General features: G+C 37.7%; 1 protein-coding gene across 4 annotated transcripts in view; it reads right to left on the bottom strand.

The window, feature by feature from the left end:
• dlgap2b (discs, large (Drosophila) homolog-associated protein 2b) overlaps window positions 1-14,560 on the bottom strand; it is a 171,473-nt gene that overhangs the window by 110,694 nt on the left and 46,219 nt on the right. For 3 of the 4 annotated variants that reach the window (XM_065268747.1, XM_065268746.1, XM_065268748.1), the window contains exon 2: window positions 182-1,329. The exons of the other annotated variant lie outside the window; for it this stretch is intronic. In XM_065268747.1, the coding sequence (XP_065124819.1) occupies window positions 182-1,258 (1,077 nt within the window). In that variant the 5' untranslated portion in view covers window positions 1,259-1,329. The remainder of the gene's footprint in view (window positions 1-181; window positions 1,330-14,560) is intronic. 4 annotated transcript variants of the gene reach the window in all.

Below are 14,560 nucleotides of genomic sequence, written 5' to 3' on the forward strand. Positions count from 1 at the left end.
TTTCAAGCCTATCCTTGTATCATGTACTAAATATGATTTAGAAAGTAATTAATAAGTAATTAAATACTTTTTGGAGAGAGTAATTTGTAAAGTAATCTAATTACATGATTGAAGATGTAATTAGTAACTAGTAATTAATTACTTTTTTTGAGTAACTTACCCAACACTGCCCGTGACTAACCTGTAGGTAGTGTGAAGACCGGAATGATGGTTTAAGGTCCTGATGAATCGTGGGCTTTTCCAAATTAAGGGAGGACTTTCGATAGGCCTCTTTGGCCTGGCTGACAGTGAGCGTGGACCAGGAACTTCTCTTCATGAATTTTCCCTCGGGTGCCATGGACAGGCCCTCGCAGGCCGAGCACTTGACGTCATTGTTGCTTTTGGAGGTTTTAAGGGAGTGGTCTCCAAAGTGACTGTGCATGGATTCCGGGAAGCTGTGAGCGACGTGCTCGTGGTGGTGGCGGCTTAAGGCGCCGGCCGTGCGGTACGTGCTATCGCTGTCCAGGTTGTCGTCGGAGCTCCACCAGCCGCCCGTACCTGACCGGTGCCTGCGCTCTTTGCTTTTGCTGCGCTTGCTGCCGTGCTTGGATGAGTGATGGTTGCCGTGGTGATGGTGATGACTTCCGCTACCCCCGCTGTCGCCTTTGGTGCCGTTCATCTTGGACGAACCCTCCAGCGAGTGGGACTTGGTGAAGAGTTTCTGGACCGAGTGCACTAGGTGGCGGATGCGACCCGGACTCTCGCTGCGCTGCTCGCCGCCCCCTCCGGTGGCCGACGCGCGTTGGTACTGCAGCGTGTGAAAGCCGTCGCGGTGGAGCGGAAGCTGTTTCTCAAACTGGTCCAGCAGGTTGGCGGGGATGCGGTTGCTTTTGCTGCTGCCGTGGTGAGGGATGGATGTTGCGGCGGCGGATGTGGCTGAGGCGGTGATGGCTGCGCAGTCTTCCCGTGCGGCCGGGTCATAGTACTGCGAGCTGTAGTGCATTCTGGGAAACGTGCTGCTGGAGACGTGGTCGGCGGGGGCGGTGGAGGTTAGCGCCACAGGTGACATGATCATGCAGTCAGAGTGGATGGAGCTGCGTGGGGAAAGGCGATGATGGAAGTCCATGACGCAGGTCTCCGTAGGGCTGAGCAGGTAGGAGTGACGCAGGTCGGACACGTGCATGCCGTGCAGGTCATGGAGATTCTCGCACTCCGCCAGCCCACACGGGGGCAGCGTGGGAATCTGGTGCGGTGCACGACCACCTGATAAGCCCTTCATGTTCCTGGGTGGAGCGAGGCTACTATCCTCATTGAAATCTCGGGATGGCGACCAGGGGGAATACTGCTGGTCTGTGAAAGCAAAAAAAGGTTTTAGATTAGGGTTTATTTAGATTGATGAATGCTGAATTTACAATTGAGGAAACTTCGATAAGCGATGACCAATAATCAGAATTTGCTGCAGTTTGATATTTAGCAGTATATCTCGATTCCATGTTTTACATCATTCCAACACATGATTATCCCGTGACTGCTGATGCTTTAAAGGGACACTCCACATTTTTGAAAATATGTTATTTTCCATCTCCCTTAGAGTAAAACGTTTGATTTTTACCTTTTTGGAATCCATTCAGCTGATCTCCTGGTCTAGCACTACCACTTTTAGCATAGCTTAGCACAATCCATTGAATCTGATTAGACCATTAGCATCACGCTAAAAACATTCAAAGAGTTTTGATATTTTTCCTATTTAAAACTTGACTCTTCTGTAGTTACATCGTGTACTAAGACCGACGGAAAATTAAAAGTTGCAATTTTCTAGGCAGATACAGTATGGCTAGGAACTATACTCTCATTCTGGTGTAATAATCAAGGACTTTGCTGCCCTTACATATTATTTAAGCACTACCCAAAAATAGTCCCCTGCTATTGAAAGTTACCAAGGGGACTATTTTCGGGCAGTGCTTAATATCATTCAAGTTTTAAATAGGAAAAATATTGAAACTCTTTGGTTATTTTTTTAGCGTGATGCTAATGGTCTAATCAGATTCAATGGATTATGCTAAGCTATGCTAAAAGTAGAAGCGCCAGACCCAGAGATCAGCTGAATGGATTCCAAAAACGGTAAAAATCAAATGTTTAACTCTAAGGAAGCTGGTAAATTAGCATATTTTTTTAAAAGTGAAGTGTCCCTTTGAATCTTTCCCTGCCAATGACAAGTTAGCTCGTCAATTAAGAGAAAACGCTTCCCTGCCAATGACAAGTTTTTCCGGCAATTCGTATTTTTACCCAATTTTATATCTCTTACCCAACTTATAAAACCTGGAAGCAACCCCTAAGGCCACTCCATGTATTTTTTTTCATCGTTCTGAATCTGATCTATATCAAAAGTCCAATTATAAAACAGGCAGTTCTGGTTCTTCATTCTGATTGGTTGAAACGCGTTCTAAGCCGTGATAAAATAACCCGGTAACCCCACGGTTCAGACCACATTACATAATTATCACTGCGCCACTGTTGCTGTGTACTGATTTGTGAAATAAACACCAAAGTCTTTAATCATATTTTTTTTTTCTACAATTGCACAATTAATGGCGATATCCAGATAAATGACAATAAATATTGTTGAGTCATCTCGTCGATAAAGAGAAAACGTTGTCTGAGGAGTTTCTAACTCAAGTTCATACGTCCGCTATTATCCACTAGATGGCGATCTTACCCAACTTAAACACTGACGCATTCACTCAACACTGAAAACACAGCGTGTAAGTTTTTATGGCTTTGAATCTGATCTCTTATATAAGATCTTCACAAAAATGGAATTATCTCCGCTTTTAGCTAAAACATTTGAGAGGTGATAAGAGAACAAATGAAGGTATGATGAAAGTTTTTTTGTTTGTTTTTGTTTGAAAGCGGATGGTCTGTTCTTTCATTTGATATTTTATGTTTATTTAAAGAAGATCATTTTTCTGTAAGGCATTAAACTAAAACTGGGTGGCAACTTTAAAAAAACGCTGACAGGGAAAGAGTTCAGCATTCAAGCATATTTGATCATCACTTCAACAGTTGCACGATATAAATGTTAATGTATAAATTAGATGAATGGTGATTTATAAAATAAACACCACAGTCTTAAATCATATTTTCATTGTGTCTTTGCTGTTGTCTGTGTTGGTTGGGAACTGCGCTCTGTTTCAGCCACACTTGATTCTGAGGAACTACTTTGTTTGGCGGAAGAGTAATATTTGAACTAATATAATTACAACTTATTTGTGTTTTATTTTATAAAATCCCGCTAACGTTATGCATATGAAGTAACCGTTTTATAAATGCAATAAACCCCGCGAAGCAGTGGGGTTACAGTGCATTTTATAACAGCTAAGGGGGTTTAGGCACTCCACTTCGCGTTGTGCCTAACAACGCCCCTTAGCTGTTATAAAATGCACTGGTAACCCACTGCTTCTTGGGGTTTATTGCTTTATTATCTCAGCTTTTTGCTCAAAATGTGGTATTTTTGAAGAAATCTTCCCATATTCGTGAGGTAATAAAAAGAGAACAAATATAGTTATTTGTCTGTTCTTTCATTTGATATATTGTATGTTTATATATTTAAAGAAGAACATTTTCTGGAAGGCATTAAACTTTTGTGAAAATCATGAAAAATGCTGGCGCTGGCTGGCAACTTAAAAAAAAAACTCTGGCGGGGAAAGAGATAATGGAGTCCAATTTGATTGGATTGTGGATTTGATTCACGTTTTTATCATAAAATCAGCGTCAGTCTTTACTGTTTAAACACCACAGAATGAGGAATTTAAGTTGAAAAAATGGTTTAAGTGTTAAAAGCACAGCAAACAGCCACACGCCTATGGGAAACACAAAGATCAGGTCAGGTCTGCTAAAGTTTTCCCTGGTTTTGCCCAAGGGTCTAAGGTTTGGCCTTTAAATTGCAAATATTAAATTCCACAAATTCCACCTTGAGATACTGAACCCTCAGCATGAGATATAAAGCAAAGGCAAGATACTGTATGTACTGCACTGTATGCCTGCAGAGTGACTTTTACCACTGAAACCTTCTAACAATTACATCATAGCAGCTTTCAGTATGGTTATTAATGCACTGCCACTTTAAATATCCAAATTAAAAGCAAACCAATGTGACCGAGAAGATCTACTAGAAAAGCTAAATGTAATCTCCATTCCTTTGGTCTTCATGTTGCCAGTTAAACTAATGGTGAAAGAAACGGATCTTTCTTTTAGTGTTTCTGTATTTCTGATGTAACACTTGTATACATCTAATGGGATTTAATATAATGTGCTATGTGAGCATTAAATGGTTGAATCTACGATCTTTTAAACTCTATGAATTGATGGAGCACAAATCATATTATACATTTTGTTAGCAACAAAGCCTTTGGTTATTATGAAGAACAGAAATGCACCCGTTCAAAAATGAACAGCATTATCATTGAAGGTTTGATGTAGCATCATCCAATCTTTTTGTTCTCATAAGCTGTAATATCTGCTAATGTGAGTAATAGACAAGTTAAAGCAAATTTATGTGAAATTAAAGCAGGAAAATCTCCTCTTACATAATGCCCAGGGATCGTAATCCATTGCAGCAGTATATCAAAGAGAATAAGATATAACACAGAGTTGTCATGGAAACCATTGCCGAGAACTTTGACCATGATAACCAGATTTTTGTGTTTTTGACAGAAATGTACAGCCGGACTCTTGTTCACAGCCTTTAGAAGAGAGGTTTTCTTGTAATATTGCAGTTTATGAATCTACATATTTTAAACATGAAGTCCAGTCACTTACAGTAGGTGTGACATCCATACCAACTTGGGTCCGTAACTTTAGAATCAATGGGTCGCAATGAAAATGGTACACGTTGCTCATCTGGTTACACTAGTAGGAAAAGGTCATGGGTTTGATTCCAAGGGAAACTCCAATTTATGAACTGTAGTTTGAATGCACAATAAGTTGCTTTAGATAAAAGTATCTGCCAAACGATGACTGCAGAATGGTCTCTCAAACCCAAAGCTGCCTATCACAGTCCACCAAAAATGAACCCAGTCAGGCTAAAATATGCACTGTTCCCTACATTCCCACTTTCTACTTTTCTATTTTTGTAACACATTGCTATGGGAAATGATAAAGAACATGTGGTTACCGTGGCAACGAAACGAGTCAAAGAAAGACAAGCGTATAGTCCCATGTGTAGCATCTCGACTGACAAACACATAATGACACATTCAGGGTCACTACTCCGGAAATGGGGGATATTTTTCAGTAATAAAAAAATCTGTTGCATAGATGGGATCATCTAATGGTCTAAATGTGTTGTTTGTTAAATCTCTTCATAACCAAGGTCTCATAATTCTTTATTCAATTCTGCATGTTTTGTAGTTGGATTGTTTCTACAGAAGTCTGTATAGTAATTGCAGTTCAGGCTTTCTAGCAAACGCACAATCTCCCGTTGTGCAACAGTTAACTTTAGCTTTTATGATTCAATCATTTTCTTATTTATTTTAAATAATGTAAATTAAGTTATTAGATGGGTATTGGTGAAGTGCCTGAGCTGGAACAGAGCAGATTTTTAAAAGTAATGTATACCCAGTCAAGACCAAGACTTTGAGGGACCGAAACCAAGACAAAGACAGTCAAGAATGAGACAAGACCAAGAACACCACCAAACAATGGATGGAATTATTTTGGAAGGGTTTTTGTATTAATTTGTTGACTGATTTCTTTTTGGAAAATCCCCCATTCATCTCTTACCGGCACAATAAGTCGGTCAAATAAGAAAAAACATCACCTAAGAAATATGATTGCTTTGAAAGCCAGAAGTTTTACATCCAATCACATTAAAGGATTAGTCCATATTCTTAAAAAAAATCCAGATAGTTTACTCACCACCATGTCATCCAAAATGTTGATGTCTTTCTTTGTTCAGTCAAGAAGAAATTATGTTTTTTGAGGACAACATTTCAGGATTTTTCTCATTTTAATGGACTTTAATAGAGCCCAACATTTAATACTTAACTCAACACTTAACAGTTTTTTTCAAAGGACTTCAAACGATCCCAAATGAGGCATAAGGGTCTTATCTAATGAAACGATTGTCATTTTTGACAAGAAAAATAAAAAATATGCACTTTTAAACCACAACTTCTCGTCTATCTCCGGTCCTGTGACGCGCCAGCGTGACCTCATGTAATTGGGTTATGACGTAGAAAGGTCACGTGTTACATATATGAAACGCACATTTGTGGACCATTTCAAACATTAAACTGAGACAAATACATTAATTATTATCATTCCACATACAACAAAGTTGGAACGGTCTTCTTTCTCCACACTTGTAAACACTGGAGTGTAGTTTCGTATATATCATCCATGACCTTGACGTGATGACGTATTGCATGAGGTCGCATTGGTACATCACAGGACTGGAGATAGATGAGAAGTTGTGGTTTAAAAGTGCATAATTTTTATTTTTCTTGTCAAAAATGTCAACGTTTCCCTAGATTAGACCCTTATGCCTCGTTTGGGATCGTTTAGAGTCCTTTGAAACTCCGTTGAAAAAACCTGTTAAGTGTTGCGTTAAGTGTTAAAGGCGCTCTAAGCGAATAATGTGCGACGTCACTTCCTGTTGATGTTTGAACTGTTTTCAAACAGACAGAGCGTAGCTAACTCCTCCCCCTCCCCCTCCCTTCCGTGCTTTCATTAACGCGCCCAACCCCCACCCCCAAATCCTTCTTGTCGTTTATTGGCTGGAACACTTTGTTATGGTTTCTGTTTGTAGGTTTGGCCATTTGTTGATATTGCCGTTTGTGAAGCCTGGGCTGTCTACAGAGATCGCGTTTTTTTACAGTTTGATCAGCGGACAGGCAGCAAGCAGATAGTGAGGAGATGTTTCTGGTATGTAACAAAAAATGTTTTATGGCCTAAAACGCTTCAATTCGCTTAGAGCACCTTTAAGTGTTGGGGTCCATTAAAGTCCATTAAAATGAGAAAAATCCTGGAATGTTTTCCTCAAAAAAAACATAATTTCTTCTCGACTGTACAAAGAAAGACATCTACATTTTGGATGACATGGTGTTGAGTAAATTATCTGGATTTTTTTTAAGAAAATGGACTAATCCTTTAACGATGTTATAACACATGAATCAGACCATGCACCAGCAATTTAGTGTAACTCCCACAGTTGTGGTCTTGACCGATCTTGAAATAAAATCAAGAGACCATTAAGTCTGAGACCAAAACAAGACCGAGACCATAGACAGTTGAGAAAGATGCAAGACCAAGACCATCGAAAAATGTGGCTTGAGTACAAAAACACTAAGTATACCTACCTATGTATAAAAAGATGTATGAAGAAAATGTACACGTTGAATGTGTTAAACCTTCTCTGGTGTCAATTGCATAACACAGCATTATTAAATGTTGCCTCCTCCAACACATCAAATCTTTAATGAAACGAAATGAAAACTGCAAACGAGCGTTACAGACATCTCTCCACCAACACGCTAAAAATATCACCATGGTGAGGGGTAAGTGAGTTTCCTCTGAATCTCTACACTGTACATCTGCTGTTATTGCTAACACTTGATGTCTACCCTGTTAATTGGCAAACAGCTAAACAAGTAAATACTGCAGATACTGAAAACTCGCCTCAGACTTTTGAACAAAAGGGAAAAGGGCTCGCTTTGTCCGAAAGTGAGAAAGAATCAAGTTTCGTTCGCAGTTAAATATTATATAATGTTAAAGCCGATGCCGGGTGCCAGGGCAAGAGCGCACCTTTGATCCAGTCTCCCACTCAACACTTACTGTTGATCCGACACACACAGAGGAGCGATGGCGCTGAAACCATCAGGCCCTGCTAGTACATTTAAATGAAAACACATCGCTCAATAAACAACATCGCTTAATACACAGCTCCTTACTTCAGAAGAGAGAGAGATGAGATACAGGGAAGGTAAAAGGTTGGAATGAAAAATCATCAAACTCAAAGCGTGTCAACATTTTGTTCGATTTCTTTTCAAACTTGCCTTTTCATTCAAACCACAGAAAAATGTGTTATTAACCACACAGCCATTTTTGAACTAGGAAAAAATGGCAAGTAAATCAAATTTTTATTTATGTTTGTCTTGTTTTCAGTACAAATATCTAAAAATTCTCAAATCTTGATGCATTTTCTTGATGAGCAAGAACTAAGAAAATGTATCTAGTTTTTAGACAAAAAACATAAAATTTACGTGAATTTGTGCTTAAAACAAGCAAAAAATTAGCCAATGGGGTAAGAAAAAATTCTTGAAATAAGTTTACATTTTTCTTAAATACTTGATTCAAGAAAAATCCGAGAAAACATTCTCTTACCCCAATGGCATTTTTTTGTTGTTGCTCGTTTTAAGAACAAATTCACTTAAATGTAATTGTTTTGTTTAAAAACTAGAGTTATTTTCTTACCATATTTTCCGGAGTATAAATCGCATCACAGGGTTCCCAGGGTTAACTTCAAATTCAAGAACCTTTCAAGGACTTTCCAGGTCCAATACCCTCAAATTCAAGGACTAAATGTGGGGACACATTTCAAGTGAGGGCAAGGTTACATCGTGTTACCTTTTAAGATACATTGTTACAGTTCCCTTTTGAGGGACCCTGCGCTGCATCACTGCAGTGACACTTTGGGGACGCCTCCAGGGGTAAGTGCGTCTGAATGTGTATATCAAATTCAGCCAATGGTGAGGCTTAACAACAAAGACAGGGTGACACGGGAGTCAGGAAGTATATCGTTATCTGAAATATTGCCAAAGACGGCGTTACAGGGAGTATGGAGAGGGAGACGCAGCGTCTAGTTCACTTCTCAGGGAACAACAGTTACATATGTAACCCAAGATGTTTTCATGTGTCAAACACAACTATGCAAAAAAGCATTTTGGTATGAATCAACATTCACAAACAGAAGACATAAGCATTTAAAGCGAACAGTTTAGCACGTGTGCTTAAAGTCTAGAATTTTTATGATATTATCCTACACTACACAGGGAATAATATGGATTTTTTTCCAGAAAACTTCTTGCATAAAATAGATTCAAGCACTTTTAATGACCTGTATCTATGTGTGTATATTTTCAAAAACTTCCCAGGGCCTTGAATTTTTTCCCCCAGATTCATAAACTTTCAAGGATTTCAAGGACCCGTGGGAACCCTGCATCAGTCGAAAATGCATTTTAAAGAGAAAAAAACATATATAAGTCGCACTGGACTATACATTAGAAAATTATTTCACAAAAGAACAGGCATTTAATCTGGAAAGGCAAGTTTTTCAACTAAACAATAGCACAGAACAGAAGGCTGAATAGGTGTCTGTAGGTTAAAGTAATATTAACAGTTTTTTACATGATACACAATAGCATACAGAACATACCTAAGAGGCTAAATAGGCTAAATTGACACGACAAGCCAAATCAAGTTCAAAAGGTCCCAAAGTCACTTCACATCACTGAATCCATTAAATTACATAAATACAGGAGCAGCATAGAGCGGACTCTCACAGTAATGGTTTCTCTTGGTTCGTATGAAATAATTTTGACGTGTAAGTCGCATCTGATTTTAAGTTCCAGGACCCGCCAAACTATGAAAAAAGTGTGACTTATAGTATAGGAAAATACATTAGATAATTTTGCTCATCAAGAAAATGCATCTTGATTTAAGAATTTTTTGACATTTGCATTGAAAACATCACAAAAAAGTAATTTTTTGCAGTGTCAAAATTTTGGAAAAATATGCAGGATTCTCTGCGTTCAACAGCATTATTAATTGTGGACGTGGTTTCACGATAATTTCTCTCTTAACATCTCAAATACCGCTACAATCTGAATTGATGCTCACAATTGTGTTAGGGGCGGGGCCATGCTATGTGGCTCCGGTGCATCATCGAGCAACCGTTTTAACCCCGCCCAAATAATCCTGAACTCAGAAATAAGGAAAAACTGTTTAACAGTGTAACTCCAAAATTCAGTACTACGTAGTTCACAGTCTTTGTAACGTGTTTCATCAATACATTTCTAACATTTATAATGTTTTTATAAACAATTCTCTAAAATGACTTTACCCGGTCTTTAAGAGTCATACAGCACAGAAAGATGAAGGGATTATTCGATGGTCAAATAGAAATAGCTCCATATTCTTACTTTGTATCAACAACTGTTTTTAATACACCTTTAGGAGAAACATCTGAATGTTGATGAAACATAATTGAAAACTTAATTAAAACTTCTGTGCTATGATAAAATTGTTTTGTCAGGATATGTTATAATTTTTGGGATGTCTGTACATACACAAATGATACAGGTACTGTATGTTTAGATAGCAGTTTGTCAAATCCAGTAGATATGATCTACAAGTTCCTCAAGACGCCACATTTTGCAAAAAACAAAGTTTGGATGATAACAGGGTGTTGGCATTGTCAAGCTAACATAATAACTGACTAACCTGAAGGAAAAATGAAGAATAACTCATGATGTCTGGCAACATAAGCTTAAAAAACAGGGTCTCTAAAGGTAAAAACCAACATCTGTAGTGGCATGCATTCACACCAACTGTTTAATGCTGTACAGAGATTACATTTTTAAGCAGGCACAGATCAGTCCTGATCTTTCCTGTCTGAGTAAGGACCCTACTGCCCGCATCACATTTTAGCTGAACATGCACTGTCAGAAAAATGGTCCAAATATGGCCCTTAGCTATCACTGTGGCGCTACCCATTAAAAAGGTACATATTTGCCCCTAAAGAGATCATATTATTACCTTACAAGTACATATTGGTGCCAAAAAGGTGCCAAATATATAAGGGTACATTACCTCTTTAAAAGGTGCTCTCCCAATGACAGCTTGGGACCATTTTTTCTGTCTTAGAGTGGTGTGAAAAAGTGTTGCCCCCCCCCAGATTTCTTATGTTATTGCATATTTTTCACACTTTAATGTTTCAGATCATCAAACAAATTTATATTATACAATATCTGGCCATCTGTTTGTGACCTCAAGCTGAAGCGAACTTGGGTTCTGCAGCAGGACAATGATCCAAAACACACCAGCAAGTCCACCTCTGAATGGCTGAAGAAAAAGACTTTGGAGTGTCCTGACCTCAATCCTATTAAGATGCTATGGCATTACCTCAAAAAAGCGGTTCATGCTCGAAAACCCTCCAATGTGGGTGAATTACAACAATTCTGTAAGATTAGTGGGCCAAAATTCCCCCACAGACTCATTGCAGGTAATCACAAAAACTTGATTGCAGTTGTTGCTGCTAAGGGTGGCCCAACCAGTTATTAGGTTTAGGGGGCAAGCACTTTTTCACACAGGGCCTTGTAGTTTTGGATTTTGTTTAACCTTCATAATAAAAACCTTCATTTAAAAAAAACTACATGTGTGTTCACTTGTGTTATCTTTGACTAATATTTAAATTTGTGTGGTGAACTGAAACATTAAAGTGTGGCAAATGTGCAATAACATAAGAAATCTGGAGAGGGGCCAACACTTTTTCACACCACTGTATATCACCATGGAAACTACTACATAGAGGTATAAAGTTAAATGTAATAGGGCTTAATATCGCATATTCATTAAAATGCCTAATGCATAACTAAATCCATTTTATCATGTGATATAAGTGCAGTGCATACGACTGCATGGATGACATCATCAGGGGCTTGATCTAAAAGTTGCCGCAAGCTGTGAGGGTTGCCAGTTGGCCAGATTCCCCTGTGAATTTCTGATCTTTTTCTACAAAAGTAAACAAAAATAATGAGCACAGGTTGTGTAAATAAAAGTGAAACATTAAGACGAATTGCACGTTTATGTCTTTTCTTGCAGGCTTCTGTCAGTCCATCAGACTAATAATACTGAGAGTATTTAAAGGATATTGTTTCTATGGGAACAATAAAACAACTTTTTTTCTTTCAAACTGGCATCCCACTTGTCTTCAAGGGCATCCTACAGGGAGCCTGAAGCAATAGTTTATCACACGATTGAGAATTCCGCATGACAATCATAATGTGGAAAACAAACCCTAGTATGTTTATCTCTATAACATATACAAAATGTTCATTCCAGACAATGAATATTGCTTTGCATGTTTAATTGGCCGACAATACTTTAATGGTATGACAATCTGGTGATGATTATGATAGCCAAATGTTCATTTCAAACCATAAGAAGTCTTGTTTCCTTTTAAAGTATTAATATAAATATAAAAAACAAATTTAAATGCTAATGTATATACTATGACTCACAAGCATGACCAAACAGAATATTAAAGTAATGACTGATTTTCAAAAGGTTTCCTCAACACGCCCCCTTTAACCTTTAAAGGGCCAATAGTATGCTCATTTGTACAAGATGTAATACAAGTCTCACGTGTGTCTAGAATGTGTGTGTGAAGTTTCAGCTCCAACAGATCTCAACAGATCATTTATTATAGCATATCCACAATGTCTCTTTTTTGGGCAAGAACAAAAAAACGCTGTTTTTCGTGTCTGTACCTTTAAATGCAAATGAGCTACAGCTCCTCATTCCCTTACCAACAGACAGTGAGCGCTTTCAGATAAAATAGATCTGATTCCTGTGAAAACAGTCTGAGACAATAGTAAATTTAGCTGCTTTAGTACTATAACATGCTACCAAACATATTTAGGAAAGATTTTGGGTAAAATTCACCAGTCAGTCTGTGGCTGTGGGCAGGGCTTTGTCAGTGTGACATCACATTAACAAAAGAATCAAAACAGCATGTCTAATGAGACTGCTTTTGTTTAATGGGGATTAAAAAGGAGGAATGGATGATTTTTTTCATTGTAGGGTGAAAAACACAATCACCTTGTAAAAGTGAATTTTGCATAATATGGGCCCTTTAACTCTTTCGCCGCCATTGATGAGATATCTCGTCAATCAAGAGAAAATGCTTCCCTGCCAATGACGAGATTTTCCGTCTTTCCGCAATACCGCTATTATCCACCAGGTGGTCCGCAACTTTTCAAACCCGGAAGTATTGCCCTATGGCAAGCTGCTGCATGTCCGTGTCTGTTTTAAAGATCGCTCTGAATGGGATCTCTATGAAAAGTCTGTCACAAAAATGGAATTATCTCTGCTTTTTGCTCAAAATGTGGTGTTTTTGCAGAAACCTACCCATATTCAAAAGCTGATTACAAAAGAACTGAAGGTAGAATTAAATGTTGGCGGTGAAAGAGTTAACAACTATCTTTTGCTTTTCTGAAAGATGGTTTTGGTTTTACTAGCTCTGCGTCATCATATATCTACTATCTCTTCTGTGTGAACATGACATCTCCCCTATACTTATAAGATTTCTTCTTTCCCTTTTCTAAACTTCACTTCTCTCAACAACTGCTGGAATTTTGTATCTCAGTACTTCATGTGTTTACTTCCTCAGGATAAATCACTTCATTGTTTTCCACATTTTTGTAAGTCCTTAGATAACAATGCCTAAATGCTTAATGATGAAATGAAATTTAAAGCATGCCTAAGGTGGCCCTTTTCATTTCTTTCTCTTAGTTAAAATCTATTACACCCAAAAATGAAAAATTCTGTTATGACTGTACATTAAAAATCCCACACAAACATTACAGCGTAATGCTAGGATTAAGATTGATTTTATATATAACAGATAATCTAGATACATTTACCCTAATAAGTTTTTTAAAACATGGTAATGTTTTAATGTTTTGCTTTAGTGTTTTAAGTCAGACAATCATTGAAATGTGGGAAAAATGAAGAGAAAGGCAGCAGATATAGCATCCTTCTTCAGAAAAGAGTAGCAAGAAGCAGCTAAATGAATCGTAGTAAAATACATTTCAGTGACCTACAAATTGACATAATTTTCTGGTCTCTATAGTTTTTTCAGCAATGGGAGATATAAATCCTGGTTTCAAAGTAAATTTCAAAAGTTTTGTTTGACTAAATAGTTAAAATAAAAAACATGAGGTTGAATTATGACTATAAATTGTATGTTAATCTCAATTCATTTTAATTAAAATTGAAGTATTGTAGCAATTGTATGTTATACATTATTCTGATTAACGCACCTATGATACTTAAAAGTATTTTAAGGTTTAATGAAAGAGATTTTATGTTCCACCCCAGAGTAACTTCTGGCCCCTGCCTGGCCACCCCTATGAAAAATCCCTTGCTCCGCCACTGATTAGCAAAACACAAAAAATACATTATATTATAAATCTTTACCCGGACAAGTGACTTTTGTGCATGGACAAGTGAAACATAAATTGACTTGCCCGAAGGACAAGTTCCTCAAAAAGTTAATGTCAAGCCTTGATACATTCATCTTCATTACAGTATGAGATCAGCGGACAGACCACAGCATATTTATTATTATGTAACTTTGTTATCTATTAAACTTATTCAGAGAATTTAAAAAAGTCAAAAAACTTTATTTATACCTGTGTCATATACCTGTGTCATTAACAGAATGCAGCAGACACACTCACTTTAACGTTTTCTATAAATCCCTTATCCTGCCTGATTAAAACATAAACATTGCAAATAA

Source organism: Paramisgurnus dabryanus, chromosome 12 (genome assembly GCF_030506205.2).
Source record: "Paramisgurnus dabryanus chromosome 12, PD_genome_1.1, whole genome shotgun sequence".
Taxonomy (NCBI): domain Eukaryota; kingdom Metazoa; phylum Chordata; class Actinopteri; order Cypriniformes; family Cobitidae; genus Paramisgurnus; species Paramisgurnus dabryanus.